The sequence below is a fragment of the Athene noctua genome, chromosome 13, assembly GCF_965140245.1.
Source record: "Athene noctua chromosome 13, bAthNoc1.hap1.1, whole genome shotgun sequence".
In the NCBI taxonomy this organism is placed as follows: Eukaryota; Metazoa; Chordata; class Aves; order Strigiformes; family Strigidae; genus Athene; species Athene noctua.
This window is the reverse complement of record NC_134049.1, coordinates 20,521,540-20,537,036: the sequence shown is the minus strand read 5'-3', so window position 1 is coordinate 20,537,036 and position 15,497 is coordinate 20,521,540. Positions and strand designations below refer to the sequence as shown.

General features: G+C 35.8%; 1 protein-coding gene across 3 annotated transcripts in view; it reads left to right on the top strand.

The window, feature by feature from the left end:
- The window catches only part of SCAPER (S-phase cyclin A associated protein in the ER), a 164,704-nt gene that overhangs the window by 63,794 nt on the left and 85,413 nt on the right, over positions 1–15,497 (top strand). For all 3 annotated transcript variants that reach the window (XM_074917549.1, XM_074917548.1, XM_074917547.1), the window contains exon 21: positions 11,811–11,947. In XM_074917549.1, coding sequence (XP_074773650.1) covers positions 11,811–11,947 — 137 coding nt within the window. The remainder of the gene's footprint in view (positions 1–11,810; positions 11,948–15,497) is intronic.

Genomic DNA, 15,497 nt, shown 5'->3' with positions numbered 1-15,497 from the left:
TCATCACTAAGAGGAATTCACTTGTAAATGTGATATATTTGGTGAAAGTCACAGAGAAAAAAGTTTTGTTATGAATGAAGGTACTAAAAATGAAAAAGCATGAAGTTATTTCAAAGATTGTATGACAGCTTCATTTCATCTCAGCTTTTTGGGTTTTCTTCATTTAGGTATTTATTAGTCTCCAGCTGAAAAGGATGTAGGTTTCTCTTAAATCAAAAATCTATTGATTTTGAAATGGTGATTATCATGTGAAAGCAAATTAAGTTCTATTCACATTTCTTTTACTTCCTTTTTAACTTTTCTTTTGTCCAGTCTCTTATAAATACATTCATTCATGCACATGGCAGAATTGTCTTAGCAGGGTATTCTTCAGGCTAAAAGTCATCTTTCCTTCATTATGTTTCTGAAACTTGCAGTGCTATCACTCTCCATCGTTTCACCATTATTTTTAGTGCAGTAACAGTGTTCTGTCTGCACTTTCTCTCTCTGCTTAAATGTATGTCTCCTTCCATCAAACTTACAGCTTTACCTTCTTTTTGCATTGCTGTTTTCTATGCTATTGATTTCCTGTCCCCTCTCTTAATATTCATATTACTTTCAGTTCAGCAAAAGATGTAAACAATATATGCGATTTGATTTCATTGACTTCACTGCAATCAGTTAGTACATTTGAAGTTATGACTAATTGTTTTGCTGGATCAAAGCCTGTGTGACACAAAGGGCTTTTGACACAAAAGCAGTCACTAAAAAGGTGCCTGCTGAAAGCCATAGGACAACCCATGGTGACTTCATTAGACTGAGTTGTCTCTGCAGAGCCTTGTAAATGCTTGCTTCCACCTGTAGCTCCTAGATTATTCATTTTTCTGCTCCTCTGCTTTCCCTTTTTTCTGTCCATCCTAGTTTGCTTTGAGCAATACGCATCAGTAATCCTTATAGCTTGCTTCCTTTGAACCATTGTCCTATCTCTTGTTTGTATCTCCTGTCATTTAAATACCGTGGTTTGAAGATACTTACACAGTATAAATCATGTAATTTCATGTAGTCTATGAATGTTTCTAATAAGTAAAAAGTACTTCTAAAAATATATGAAATAGGTAACTTGGCAGGAGTTTGGTTAATTTGTATAAGGTGCATGCTAGAATTTTACATATTCCAAAGCAGAATGGAGGAATATTAATGAACCTTTGTTTGCGTATGTGAAAAATGTGCTTTTTTCATCAGGGAAGAAAACTTAGCCTATTGTCATGATATAAATGAATCAAAGAACTTCTTAGAGGTATATTTAGATCAAATGAAAATATAATCCCATGATGGAGCAAAAAGGTGGTTGTTGTCTGAAGACTGACAGCGTTAAAATGTGAGGATTTATAGAAAGACATGGTTGGCTGAGCCCACCCACATTCCTTTTGAAGAAAAACAGTCAGTGACTAAAGCTTACTCTGTAGTGTGGGTTGTCAAGTTGGCTGGGGTTGCAGTGCAAGCCTTTTCTGGCATAGGTCTGTCTGGATTGTAGCGGGGTCTGATTTACAATGTGCATAACTGCTGGCAAGTTCCCCTGGTACAGACACTGTTACACTGGCAGGATTGCTCTTTTGCCAGGATGTGGTGAGAGGCTGCCTGAGAAAGAGTTGTGCTGGTACAAGTTCTGTTCCAGCCATGTAAGGTTTATAGCTAGCACAACACAAAAGCAAAGCTGATGTTCATATGAGTTTGAATTTCTAAAAAGCTTTTCAGAGACAAGGGGTTGTTTTTCTTTAAGAAATCGAGCTGCTTTTTCAAAGTTGTGTGCTGCTTCCATTATTTCTTATGGAGGAAATTACTGAGGGAAAGAGATAAGGGAATGTTTCCATGGGGAGACCTTATAGCAGCCTTCTAGTACTTAAACAGGGCCTACATGAAAGATGGGAGGGACTCTTTAGTGGGGAGTGTAGGGATAGGACTAGGTGTAACAGTTTAAAACAGAAAGAGAGTAGATTTGGATTAGATATAAAGAAGAAATTCGTCCCTGTGAGGGTGGCGAGACACTGGCACAGAGGAGCTGTGGCTGCCCCCTCCCTGGCAGTGTTCAAGGCCAGGTTGGACGGGGCTGTGGGCAACCTGGGCTAGCGGAAGGTGGGGGCAGGGAGGATGGAACTAGATGATCTTTAACATCCCTTCCAACCCAGACCATTCTATGATTCCCTCACAGTGGGGGTTCTTCATTTTCATAGTCCCCGCCTTTGCCTTCTGCATCTTGGGTGGTGTGGCTGAAGCACTTGCTGTTGAAGACTGAAGCAAAAAAATCACTGAGTACCTCAGCCTTCTCCATGTCCCAAGTTACCAGATCTCCTATTTCCTTCTGGAGAGGGCCCACATTTTCCCTAGTCTTCCTTTTGTTACTGATGTACCTATAGAATCTTTTTTTGTGACCCTTGAACATCCCTGGGTAGATTTAATTCTATCAGGGCTTTAGCTTTCCTAACCTGATCCCTGACTGCCTGTATTTCTCCCAGGCTACCTGTCCTTGCTGCCACCCTCTCTAGGCTTCATTTTTGTTTTGAGTTTGTCCGAAAGTGATTTGTTCATCCATGCAGACCTCCTGGCTTTTTTTCCTAACTTCATCTCTGTTGGGATGCATCACTCCTGAGCTTGGAGGAGGTGATCCTTGAATATTAACCATCTTTCTTGGGGCCCTCTTCCTTCCAGGGCTTTATCCCATGCTGCTCTGCCAAGCAGATCCCTGAAGAGGCCAAAGTCTTGATGTCCAGGGTATTGTGTTGCCAAGTGTGTTTTTAGCCATCTTTTATTTATTCTGAGTTTTATTCTAAGTGCTGAAAGTCCGCAGCATTCAGTTTTCAGCTCTTCTCTTGTGTTTGACTATTCAAGGCTCTGGACTGAGGCTTTCATATGAGTCTAATTTTTTTGATTATGAACTCTGTGTGCCTAACATTTGCAGCCTTGGTCTTACTGTGGTGTATGTTTGAACTCCAGTCTCGTTTGAACATTGGATTGATGAGTTACAACCATTACAGTACAAGGAGATGATTTTGGCTCTGCTCTGGTGGTATATAATACTTAGGTCATTTTTGGGTAATACCGTGGTGCATGCAGTTTGGTCATATGTTGAGCAATATTCCTGTTTCTTTTATCCGCAGAGTTCCAGGCTATAGACTTCATTGTAAAGTCTTTTTTTTTCTTGGTGTTTGATTGTAGTATTCTAGCAGTAGCTCATTTTTCTTCTCTGTTGCTCAGTGGAAGCAATCTGTAAATCGCCTACAAACAAGAGCTCCCCATCCCAGTAAAGCCTCAGGTTCCGGTTGAGTTTGCTTTACTCAAAATGTTTGGTGTTTTTTTTTTTTCCTGAGGAAGGGGGGGGGGGGCAGGGTTAGAGAGGGGTTGTGTGTTGCTAGAGGAATGGAATTAGGCCAAGCATCTGTGGTCCATTTTTGTTTATGGATATTATGTATGTGTTGGATATCTATGGTCCTTTCAGCACAGGAGCTCTGGCCTTGTAATTCTGCTGTGAATACATTCGTCCTAGAAGAAGCTGTCATGAACAATCATGTAATTATAAAGTTTAATCCATGATGCAGTTTGCAGAAGGTCTCTCAGTACTCTATACATCAATTCTAGTTTTTTTGTACTTTACGCAGCAATAGCTTCTTACCTTTAATATATTATAAAGTATTGTTTTTCTTGGCAAAATTGAACGTGATTAATTGTTTATTGGCTGTGTCTTTAATTGTGATAGATCATTGCCAACAGCTGCACCCTTCTTCCTTTTGGCTTAGATATCTCGAATATTCACAGCCAGTAAGAAAAACTACTCCTGGCAGGGCCAACTACACTCTCATTTCCCCCTTTCTCTTGCTTGCCCTTGCAGCCAGATGATAATGTCAGTACTTTCCAGCTTTCTTTCCTAATCTGCAGAGTGGTGCTTTCCATGTCCAGTATGCAGAATCCTCATCCTTGTGGAAGAAACAGCTTTACTTTACCTTCTGTTCCCACATTTTGGAGTGACAGGTGGGGAAGAGAATGATATTAAAAATCCCAAGAAATATCCAAACCTACTATTCAGGATATTATTTGCTATTTGTTGTAGTGGCAGGCTGCCATATCATTGAATTTATGGACAAGCAAGGTGACTAAAAGTGCAGTTGGTATTAGCAGTAGAAATAGTATTTAGTTTGTACATGCTAAAAAGCAGTACTAGTCCCTCATTTAAAACATTTTATCTTAATTAAAATCAGAAATTGAAGGGAAAATTACTTCTACAATGAAAGGTCAGTCTCCAGCTTTTAATGAATAATAAATGTTTTTTAATGCTTTAAGCTCATCTTCTAAAGTAGCATAGAAATGTCAAAAATTAAAACCTTGATTTTGAGAAAATGATATTTGAATATCTATTACTTCATTGTTACAGTCTGTTTCTTCACATATGAAGCACTTAAAATAACTCTTATTAATGGTAACAGGTAAATAGCTTCCTCATTTTGAATCCTCTTCATACTTTTGAGTGGATCATCACTTGTGGTATTATAACAGTATTTGATCACAAACATTTGATCTGTTTATAAGCATTGATGACCATTTGTATTTCAAGCTGTCATTGGTTATAATGCTGAAAATTGAATTTTGCATTTGATATAACTCATATTCTGCTTCAGCATCTGTTTTTCATATTAAATATTGTCCTAGGCTGTGAGGAAAAAAATAAAATACTGAGGAGTTTTGTTGAAACATGTAATAAAATCATGAACAAATATTCCTGTGGTAACATGATTTAGAATTGAACCTTAAAAACCTCTTCAAAATTTGGCAAATACATCCCTTAAGTGATTATGTACAAGTAAGAAACCGTTATTCCCGACACTGGTAATAAATATCAAAAGCATTTTTGAATTATTTTCTGCAGTTACAGGATATTGTTTATTTTGAAACAGGTAAAGATGTTAATCCAAAATATATATGTAGGCTTCAGAATAGTTACCTATTGATTTGCTAGAATATATTCCTTATATACCTAAGTTTTACAAAATACTCAGTTTTCTATTATTTTTTTTATTCAAATGAAGTACAGCAATTACTGCGGTACAAGCTGCTACAAGTGCTTCTTTATAATCTTCCTCATGTTTATTATATTAATGCTGATACGAAAGGGCAGGTAAAAACAAGTGTTTGGAAGTTCTGAGAATTGAATTTAGATAAGTAGCTAGAGTCAGATATTTTTCAAGTTGCCTTGGTCTGCGGAATTGGGTTAGAAAACTTAAAAGAATGCCTTTTCTTTCCAAACTTGGGGATTCAAGGTTGGAAAGAATACAGAAATAATAGGAATAACCAATCTCATGGTATTTTGGCACTTCTGCTTCAGCTCTGGCCAGAATCCAGAAATAGAGAAGGCAATGAAACTGGAAAGTAATATAGAAAAAAACCCTTTAAACTTTTCAGATTCCAAGAAGGTCATTTTGGCTCATTTTTGTGGGTGAAAGTCCAATAGCCGGAAGGGTTTTTTACTTACATGAATTGGTTTATACATAATGGCAACATATCTAATAAAGCACTGTGTCACACTCTGTATGAAACAGACTCTACGTTGGAAAAGTCAGGCCTTTACATGCTTGTTGCTAGACGTAGGATTTCGCTCCAGTGCTTCTTTGTGGTAGCTCAGGACCCTCCAGAGCTTATAGAAAGCAGCAGAAAATCCTTGATATACTAGGTGGTGATCCTGGCCACTCCTGCCAGCAACTGACTGGCTGCAGACTGGAGGATTTTCAGAGCCTTCCTTCCCCGCCTGTTACTGCTACATCTTAGGAATATTGTGCTTCATGAGAACTGGCAAGGAGCAACGTGCAGACAAGAGAACAGAGGATCTTAAGTTATGACTGCCCTACAGCAGCAAGTGCCAGGCTGTGCTTTTCTTCTCGACTTGAGCAAATACAGATGCTTTACTGCAATATTGTCCTACCTATGCAATCTTGCCCCAGGCAGAATTCATGAAAAGGCAACGCTTAACTGGGAAAGAAAGGAAAGGGTAATAAGTATTTCTGTTATGCTCTCTCCTAATTTTAGAATGAGGGAATTTTGTTAGGAAGAATTCTGTTTGGCATGCTTCACATCACAGTTTAATGTTACTAGAAGTATTTGCTGAGTAGTGAAATGAGTAGTAGCTTATATGTAATAAAGAGAGCCAAAAGTGTCATAGTCAAAGAAATTGGGTAGGAAAATAATTTTACAGTTGTGTTCTGGTTTGGTAAATACTTACATATCCAACATTTCATCTGTCAAGGTCAGATACATGGATGTTGTTGCTGTAGTCAGGACATGAAATGGTGAGAGCTAGTCAAGAGTATTGGTCTTCTGACAGGGTATTATATGAATAGGGTGTCAATTAGGGAATTTATTTCCATCTGTTGTATTTTATATAGATTACTGAGGTTCAGAATCCAGTTTATGATATGGTTTTCCTCATCCAAGCTGAAGTGGACTGTACTCAACTGGATAGCATTTCAACATTTTGTAATATTTGCTTCTCTTTTTTTTTTCTGGAGTCTGAAAAATCTACTTTATTTCAGAGAATATTTATAGTAATGCTGTACTCTTTGTCATATATAAGAAAAAGGGGTGTAGTTCAGCGTATAGAGAAAAACATGGTTATAAGAAGTGCTTAATCAACTAAAATTATCAGCTTCAAGATACGAAATGACCTGCGTAGTTTTTCTGTTTGAGGCATTTGAATGTGACTAGGCAATAACCAGCAAGAATGTGACTTCATGGGTGACCTTATTAGTTTTAGCTATAATGGTTTTGGCAACTCAGTGCCTCATGCAGTTTGTAGATGAGGCCCATCTGTTGCATCTGGAAAGATTCAGGAATCTCTGTGACTAAAAGTCAGAACAGTTGGGGATGGAGAGAGAAAGGAAAAGCAAAGACTTTTTTTGTGAATAATCTAATTTCCATCTTTTCTGCTTTGTGTTGGCTGCAGTTTTACATATGCATTTAATGTTAGTTTTTATCACCTTGCTTGTAAATGAAGTATTGAAACTTTTACAGAAAATTTCAGTTGTTTTAAAAATTACTTCAGTGTTATAAAAATTATTAGAGGTCTGTATGGCTGTGTCAAATAACATGTGTCTATACAGAACGCCATGAAATATCAAATTGTATGTATTTACCAGTTTACTTTTCATATTTCATAAGTTTTTTCAGCTAGAGACAAGTTCTCTCTGAGAAACCCATACAGTATACATTGTGATTTTTAAAAATAATCTTTACTTTTGGTGAACACATGTTAATAACACTGGAGAAAAATAGCAGGAGTGTTTCTGCTCTAATGCATCACTGAGCCATCACCATATGATACATATATATAGAGAGAGAGGAATATATACAGCTGACCATGAAGAAATATATCAGCTTTTAATTCTTGTTTCCATATTTTGCAGTTTTACATCACAACATAGTACAGACTGACTGCTTTTTGTGGCACAGATTCTGCCATCTTCATGAAAGTTAATACCTTACTTTGTGACATTGTTGATCTCAGCTGAGCAACTTGGAGGAGGAGTTATCACATATGAAAAATGGTGGCAGAAATTTGATATGTAATGACCATCATAGCTGGTTCTGGTTTAATCCTGAGATAAAAAGTAATCTGTTGGAACAAACCCAGCAAAATTAATTAATTGTACATAAGTCGTTAAAACAAAGCTTTAGGGAAATTGCATAGCTAAAATTGACATTGCTGATCTAGAAACTGAAACTGCATTGAACGTTTTTTGTAGGTGTGAATATAGATCTTAATAACAGAAACTTTCATTAGAAGAGAGCCTATACTTAATAATGCTTTGCATTTATAATGGCCTAAATTCTCCAGAGGTCTGGTGGTTTACTAATACCTGAGAGTTTGGGGTCAGAATGTGCTCAGCGTAGCACAGAATCAGGCCAGTATTGCCATACAAACAAACACAGAATGCCTTTATGGAGGGGGTAAATTAGTCTCAGAAATTCTTACTGGATTTAGCATTTACTTATATAAAAATAATCATTTCAAAAAGTAAAACGCTTTCAGGAAGAAGTGACTAGATTACCCAGTTATTCTGCATTACCTTTATTAGAAAAAAACCCCTTGAAATTGAATAGTTTCATTTTTGCTTAAATAAAGGCATTCAGAGGATTACAAAAGTTTGCTTTCTAAACACTGCACTGGCTTTACTCGCTTTCATATACTTACGGCAGTTAGTTTTATGGTTTGTTAACCTGTCCAACTAATGGTTGTGCAGGTAAAGTTACTCATTAATTTAGTTATTTAAAGAATTAGATATACTGTAGTTCTTTGTGACTCAACGGATTTAAAAACCTTTCTTTTTTCAGATAACTGGTAGGAGCTTAATAAACATGGGAATAAAAATTTTTACAGTGCTCTGAAGCATAATATAGCAGCAGCTATCTTTAGATGTCAGTTGTCATTCAATACCAAGCTATTAGTTATGCTTGTTTCACACCTGAATGGTGTAGATCTGCCTAGTGTGATGATCCTACGCTTTGATCTGTACCTTCAAAAAGTGATTGTTTGCATGACACAAGGTATTATTACTCCAGTCTTACTTTAATGAGCTGTATGTATGAAGTCTGATATGATTCCAAACTGCCACATGTGAAAGCTGAGAACTCTGAGAAACATCGTTCACGAAGGTGCTTGAGTTCACGTGAACAAACTGTTTTGTAACCATCCTGTGCGCTGTTGACAGCAAGACCTCTTCTGGCTCTCCCAGACTGATAAATGAATGTACTTGCTGAACCCTGTAGTTCTCTGAGTCATCTGCTAAGCCACAGATAAGATTGAGGAAAAAGAGATGAGTGTCTGCTAGGGGGATACAAGGCTTTGTGTCTCATTTCTGCCTAGCAGAAGTCTGATACCATGTTTGCAGTTGCCGTTGTGCAGCAGGAGCACAGCAGGCTGACTGCACCTGGATGGAGATGTTCTGCCACTTTTGTAAGGTGGTGTCCATTTCAAAGTGCAGTGTTAACTTCATTTTGGTTTGCTGTCACTTTGAAGGATATAGTAAATAGTTTGAAGATCTGATGAACCAAAAAAAACCAGTTTCACTGTTCAACAAAGATACAGAACTATAGTAATAGTCCTTGTTAGTTTTGTATATTACAAGTACTTCCTCTCACTCATAAGTCATGAAGTAAACTAATGGTAAATTACAGTGCTAGGGTGTACTAGTTCAGTTTGGGAGGCAGGGATGTACATATCAAATTCCACTGAGTTAATTATTTTTTTTCTTTTTTTTTTAATAAATGAGTGTCCACAAAATGTCAGGTTAAGTACCGTGAGGTGTGGTAGCAAAGCAGGAGTAGTGTCATAGTGTGTTTGTTTTTTAACTTCTTCTTTGTTTTTTAACTTCTTTTTTTTTTTTAACTTGTCATAGTTTGTTTTGTTTTTTAACTTCTTCAAGTCCTTTTTCTTCTTCGCACTGAAAAACTCAAAATCATCAGTTTCCAAGTTTCAGGCTTATGACCAGGATTCTGTTTTTTAAAAGCAAGTTTAAAGGAAAAGCTATTTTTAAGTGGCTGTTGAGGGATACATCTTTCTGAGGAGAAAACATGAACTGAGGTTTCATAACCAGCACTGGGATGGTGCTACTTAGTTCTGTGCTACTACAGGTTGATTGAGAACTAACTTATCAAAAACTGGTATGTTTTGCTAGTCTCATACTACTGTATGATGCTTAAAGGGAACAAAAAAGGAAGTTTTCCTTTAAGCACTTGCTAAAATTAAATGGATAATGTTAAGGGGGACAACACTGCTTACAAAAGCTGTTAGAATTACATTACATATGAATATAGCAATATCCATTGTTTGAACAACTTGGACAACACATTGAGGAAAAGATGTTCGGGTGTAGTGGGAGCTATACAGAGTAGGCAGTGTAGCAAAGTTGAAGTCCACATTACTTTTAGAATTTGCTTAGATTATTATGCTTGATTTCTTACGTCTAATATTAATTCAGTATTCATTTTGCATTCAGATGATTTAAGATAAAAATTTCAATTACTATTTTGACCAAATATATATTGCTAGGTTATATCATGCAGCAATGCTTTACAAAAACTAAATGGTCTTTTTCCAGGAAATTTCACAGGGATTTATTTTGTTTTCAGCAGGCATATTATTTTCCTAAATCAGTGAAAGAAAATACAGGTTGTTTTCTGGAAAATATTGTCTATAAATTTTTTAACACTTCACCTTTTACTTTGAATTTTAAGGATACTTACCAAAAAGGAAGGATTAACCACGTCTGATTGTGGCACTAATCATTTTCAAGGCTAAATTATTCTGATAAGCAATGGTGACCTGTACTTCGTAATGTGTTCAGTATTCGGTGAGAAAACATACATAAGCCTAGTATATTAAAAATGGGGTAAATATATTCTAAACTGGCATTAAATTTATTGTTATTTGCAAAAATGAACAATTGGATGTTGTAGCCCAGTAGTACAAGCAGCCATAATGCAATATGGAGATACAGTGTCCATTTCTTGCATCAAGGTATTTGTATGAGAGATTTCAATTGTGTGAATGTGTCTGTTAGTCTTTTATTATCATAGAAGGACATTGCAGTATCATGCAGAACACCAGATTGAACCTTTTTCAACTGAAGTAGACTAATTGTGGGCATTGTAGTAGTTTTCAGTGGGTCACTTTTAAAATTGCATTGACTGAATTTAAGTTTCTTATACTGACAAGGAAGGGTATGAAGTACATTCATAGTTCAGAAGAGGTTAAATTCAGTAATGCATGTTTAAGTTGAAAAGTAAGTTTAGAAGGGGCACTAGAGTAAAAATCCTCCTTGGTTTTTGAAATCTAACTTGCTGCATAGAGTACTTTGAGAAGATCTCTAACTAGAGAGAACTAAGAAAAAATAAAGTAGTCAACTGTTTAGCAGCTGTGGGATTTTTGGAGGGCTGGGTTTTGGGGGGTTTTGTTTGTGTGTGTAGTTTCTGGATAGTCCGCTGTTCGTTGGAATGTTACAAGCATCTACGTGTCTGTTCATGACAGCATAGGTCAATCAAAATTGAGAACATCTTGAGGGGAATAGTTTTGTTGCCTATTCATCTCTAAATGATAAATATTTATTTTAAATCTAGACCTTAAACTGTACTGGGGTAGTCTGTACTTTCACTGAGGAAACAGGAAATTCTTTGTAGTCATTGATCTAAAATCACATGGTACGATCGCATTCCCTTTTCTTGTACTATTTCATAATTAAAGCATTTCTTCTGTGGGGAACTAAGATTTTACCAATATTTTCCTTAAATGCAGATTTGTTAATGAGAGGAAAAGTAATATTCCCGTCAATAAACAGTAATGTTTTAAGCTGTGAATAATTTCAATGTATTTAAACAAAAGTTGACAAGTTTAGATTATCGTGAAGTGTAAAAATCATAAACCAGAGTTAGTTCATTTAATATAATGAGTTACGCTGTTAGAGCAGGGCATTGCTTTCATGTAGCTGTAAAAGGCAGCTTGGAGAAGAGAGAGGACATCAGCCTGGAGTTCATACTTGCTAAGTAACAGTTTCTGGAAAATGAAGGATGATAGTTTTTCTCCTTTACTTCTCTCAATAATTATTCTACCTTATTACAAAATACCCATGATGTGTTCTCTCCAGTGTGAAATAATCTATTTCCCAAAATGTATTTAAATTTTTTTCTTAATTTTCTTAACCTGTTGTTAAATATTTACCACTGTTGTTTCCTGGGAAGATAATCTATAATCTCCATTGCTTACTGTAAGATTAATATTATTTCAATATTTTCTGCAGGAGCACCTGTCATTAAAAAAGTACATTGTGGATATTGTGATTGAGAGTTCTGTTCCTGTGGAACCATTAAAAGATGGAGAGGAGAAACAAAAAACTAAAAAGAAAGCCAAAAAGCTAAAAGCACGGATGAACTCCAGGTAGTATGAATCTCTTTTAAATTTTTTTTCTTTAAGTTCTGTTCTAAACTTTACCTTTTGTCCTTTAGTATGAGTGCACTGGAAGGCTGAAAAAAAATTAAAATTATTTGCTTTGGGAGTGTCTTGAAAATAACACTGATGAGCCTAATTTATGGCCACTTTCTCTGATTGAGAAAGAAAACTGAGTATCGATCTGGAGCCCTTGGTTTCACCTGTTAAGAGCTTTTCTCATAATTGGATGCTAGTGCCCTGCCAAAACTGTAGCCTCTTCTAGCATACAATAGCATGTTTAAATTTGTGTAAACCATGCCTATTTTTCTTTCTAGCTATTGATTTTTAAATGAAGTATCAAAGAAAATCAATAGTAATCAACAAATAGAAGTCAGCCTGCTGTAGTGTCAAATCCCATGACTAAATTTAATCATTTTTTGTTGCCTGACACAACAAAAAGAAAGTTAAAAATATCTTAAAATGGAAAGTGAGTTGTCAGACCTGCAATTTGTTATTAGTCTAAAAAGTGACATCTGCAAATCAGTATGATATGCAGGACATCATTATATCATGAACTGGCAGTGTCAGGCTTTATAGCTGAGTAGTCTCCAACTGAGGTTAATACTTAATTGAATGTTATAACATATTTTTGCATTTATCTCTAAAAATATTTCTCAGAAGGGAAGAATCATTGTTACATATTTTCTCTACCTTGTTTTTAAGTGAGAAGTGTTAGAAGTAAGAGAAGAACACCTGAATGGATTTTTGTACCTACAGTAAAAATGAGATGTTTTATTAACTCATTATAGTGCCAATAATGGCACATTAGTATTTAAAAACACAATACTTTTATGTGTTATAGTTTCTGATTGTTTTCTTCTTGATGAGCAAATCCACTATCTGAATGAATATCACATTAGAACTGTTAAAAGTGGATAACATATTCTTCCAGGTTTCTGATTGATTAAGATGCAGAGTTATTCATATTACCTGTTGATTTAATGCAGTTATTGGGTCCAATTGCAATTCTTTCTCAAGAGCTGCTTCTGTTGAATTTAGTCAGAGGTTTGTCAGTCCTAGGAGTACAAACTCAAATATTAATTTGTTATTGGCACTGATGACTGAAAAACTTTTTCAGAACATTGTGAAATTTTGTGTGTCAGATTGCTGGATGAGTCAGCATATTCATCATCAAAAATTATAATTAAAACAGTAATAAAGGGGCATCATTTTGCAAAGGTGATATAATGTTGAAAAATACAAGTGGATGTTTCAAAATCTAAGAGGAGTTATATTGGTGAGACATGAAATTCATGTATATTAAGCTTGCTTTTAGTTTTAAAGGGTGACTAAACTTTTCAAGGGGATTACTGTCCTTGAAGATAACTGAGAGTTAAGATTTCACCATGAGTTTTCTAGTGTTAACATAAGAGACTTACTAATAAAAATATCTGGTAGTGATATGAAGCAAAGGTTGTTCAGTGGAATTTCAAACAAACAATTGATGAGGAAAAAAACCCCAACATTTGGGAAAATAATTTTAGTCATTGCCAGTCTTCTACAGTTACTATAATTGACACGAGTAATAGTAATAGGCATAGCAATGACGAATACTGCCTGGATGTTCCTGCATGTAAGCTTATTGCTGGTGAGGTGGGGAAGTTTTCCATGTTCAGAAAATGGATGAGGATTATCTTAAGTTATGTGACTAAAGCAATTAAAGCAATAACCATGGAATTACAATATGAAATACTAACTTAGGTAATTTAGGTAGTGTCTACTATGTTTCTGCCCAACAATCTGGCCAGTGCTATCAACAGATGGCTGAGAGTTTACTGCTCAAAATCGATTCAAACGTGAGGTGGAATATATAGTTAAAGTACTTAATAATAAATTTATTGAGGATGGCTTGAAGGTGAAGAGTATTTTATGTTGATAATTCACATAGATTCACAGGTGTTAGCACATTATCTACAAACCATGTTTTAGTACATATTTGCCACTATTCCATTTCTCTAGAAAAAGAAACAGTTATAACAAGCCCCCTTATGCCTCAAGACTTGAAATTATATATTCATTTCAGTGTCTAAGAAGTTGTGATATTTTAAACTTGAAAAAAATAAGTAACTGCATCCAGATAGGTTCCTGTTGCTCTCCTGAGTTTCTCAATCTTAAATCACTAGTTGCAGTATCAAAGCAATGAAGGGCAAAGGTGAATGAGGGGACAAATTGTGATCAATGGGTTATTAGATATGGTGAGAAGTTTTGTTAGTCTTATTAATTATATTTATAACCCTAAGCCATTAAACTGGTGCTATAGTAACAACTGATATATAGCTAAGTAAATTATTTCAGATTAACGTGTATGTGCTGCTAGCAGAAAATGACTTTGGTACCCGCATGGCAAGAGGAGGCTTGATGAAAGCTAACCTCAAGTAAAAGAGGTGTAGTTACGAGCTAGCAAGTATATACAGTTGAGATATGCTTTGCAGTGGATTTAAAGCACTCTAGTCATGTTCATTTAGTAACAGATATTTTAGGTGATTATTCATGTTTGACTGACTTGTCTGTACAAAACTTAAAGCTGAAATGTGTTGTTTCTGACTAAGAAGGCAAAAGGTTAATAAAGGAATCTCACCTTCTTGTTTTATACTAAATTCAGTTGTGATTAATAGCTTTTTTAATGATCCACAAATCAGAGCTAGTGGTAATGTAACAATATTTGCATGTAGCATGAGTTGTATAGGTTAAGCAAGCCGAGGGAAAATTTCAGTAGCTTTGGAAAACTTGATCCACTTGGGTGAACAGAATATATAATGCAATATTTAGTATATGTATCTGAGAGAAATAATAGGAATTAAATCTTTACTACATCATTTTCTTTGCAGGACAGCAATGAAACACATTTCCCATTGGAAGGCACTGTCAAAATCTTAAATTTGCAAAAAACAATTGGGCATTTGTTAAGTTGGCAAGAATGTCAACTCACAGCGGTTAATATTAAGAATACATTGAAAATTAATAGGAAACACTGTCTTTATGAGTGAAAGTTGCCCCAAGGCAGCTTTTTTTTCTGCTTCTATTTGAGGGGCTTTTGACACTTTCCTCTGGTGCTTGTTATGGGTGCTCTTGGTATAGACAGACAGATCACATACCTAATCACAAATTTGGTCCAGCATGCCAGTTAAATTTCCTTCAGGTGTGTGTACAGTTTTTTTAAAGGATTTTCCAAGCTGTGGATGATGTTGTCCCTTGTTCATCTGAGAACACAGCCTCAAGAAGCTTGAACAGCAGATCTCCCCGAAGTCCCTAGAGATCTGCATTGCATCTGTGAAGTCTTCATTTCAGAACAATAATCGAAAGAACAGTTTTAACAGATCAAATGTTTTTTAACAGCTAAATGCTTTTACTCCCTGCTGGATGTTTGTTCGTCACAGGGCTCTGCCTCTGAGAATTGAATTTTTCTGCATCACTGTAGTGTCTGGATTAGTTTTACTTTCTGTGTGTATGTTGTTTAAAAAAGCTTACAGGATTACCACTGTGAATCCTGTTTTGGTTG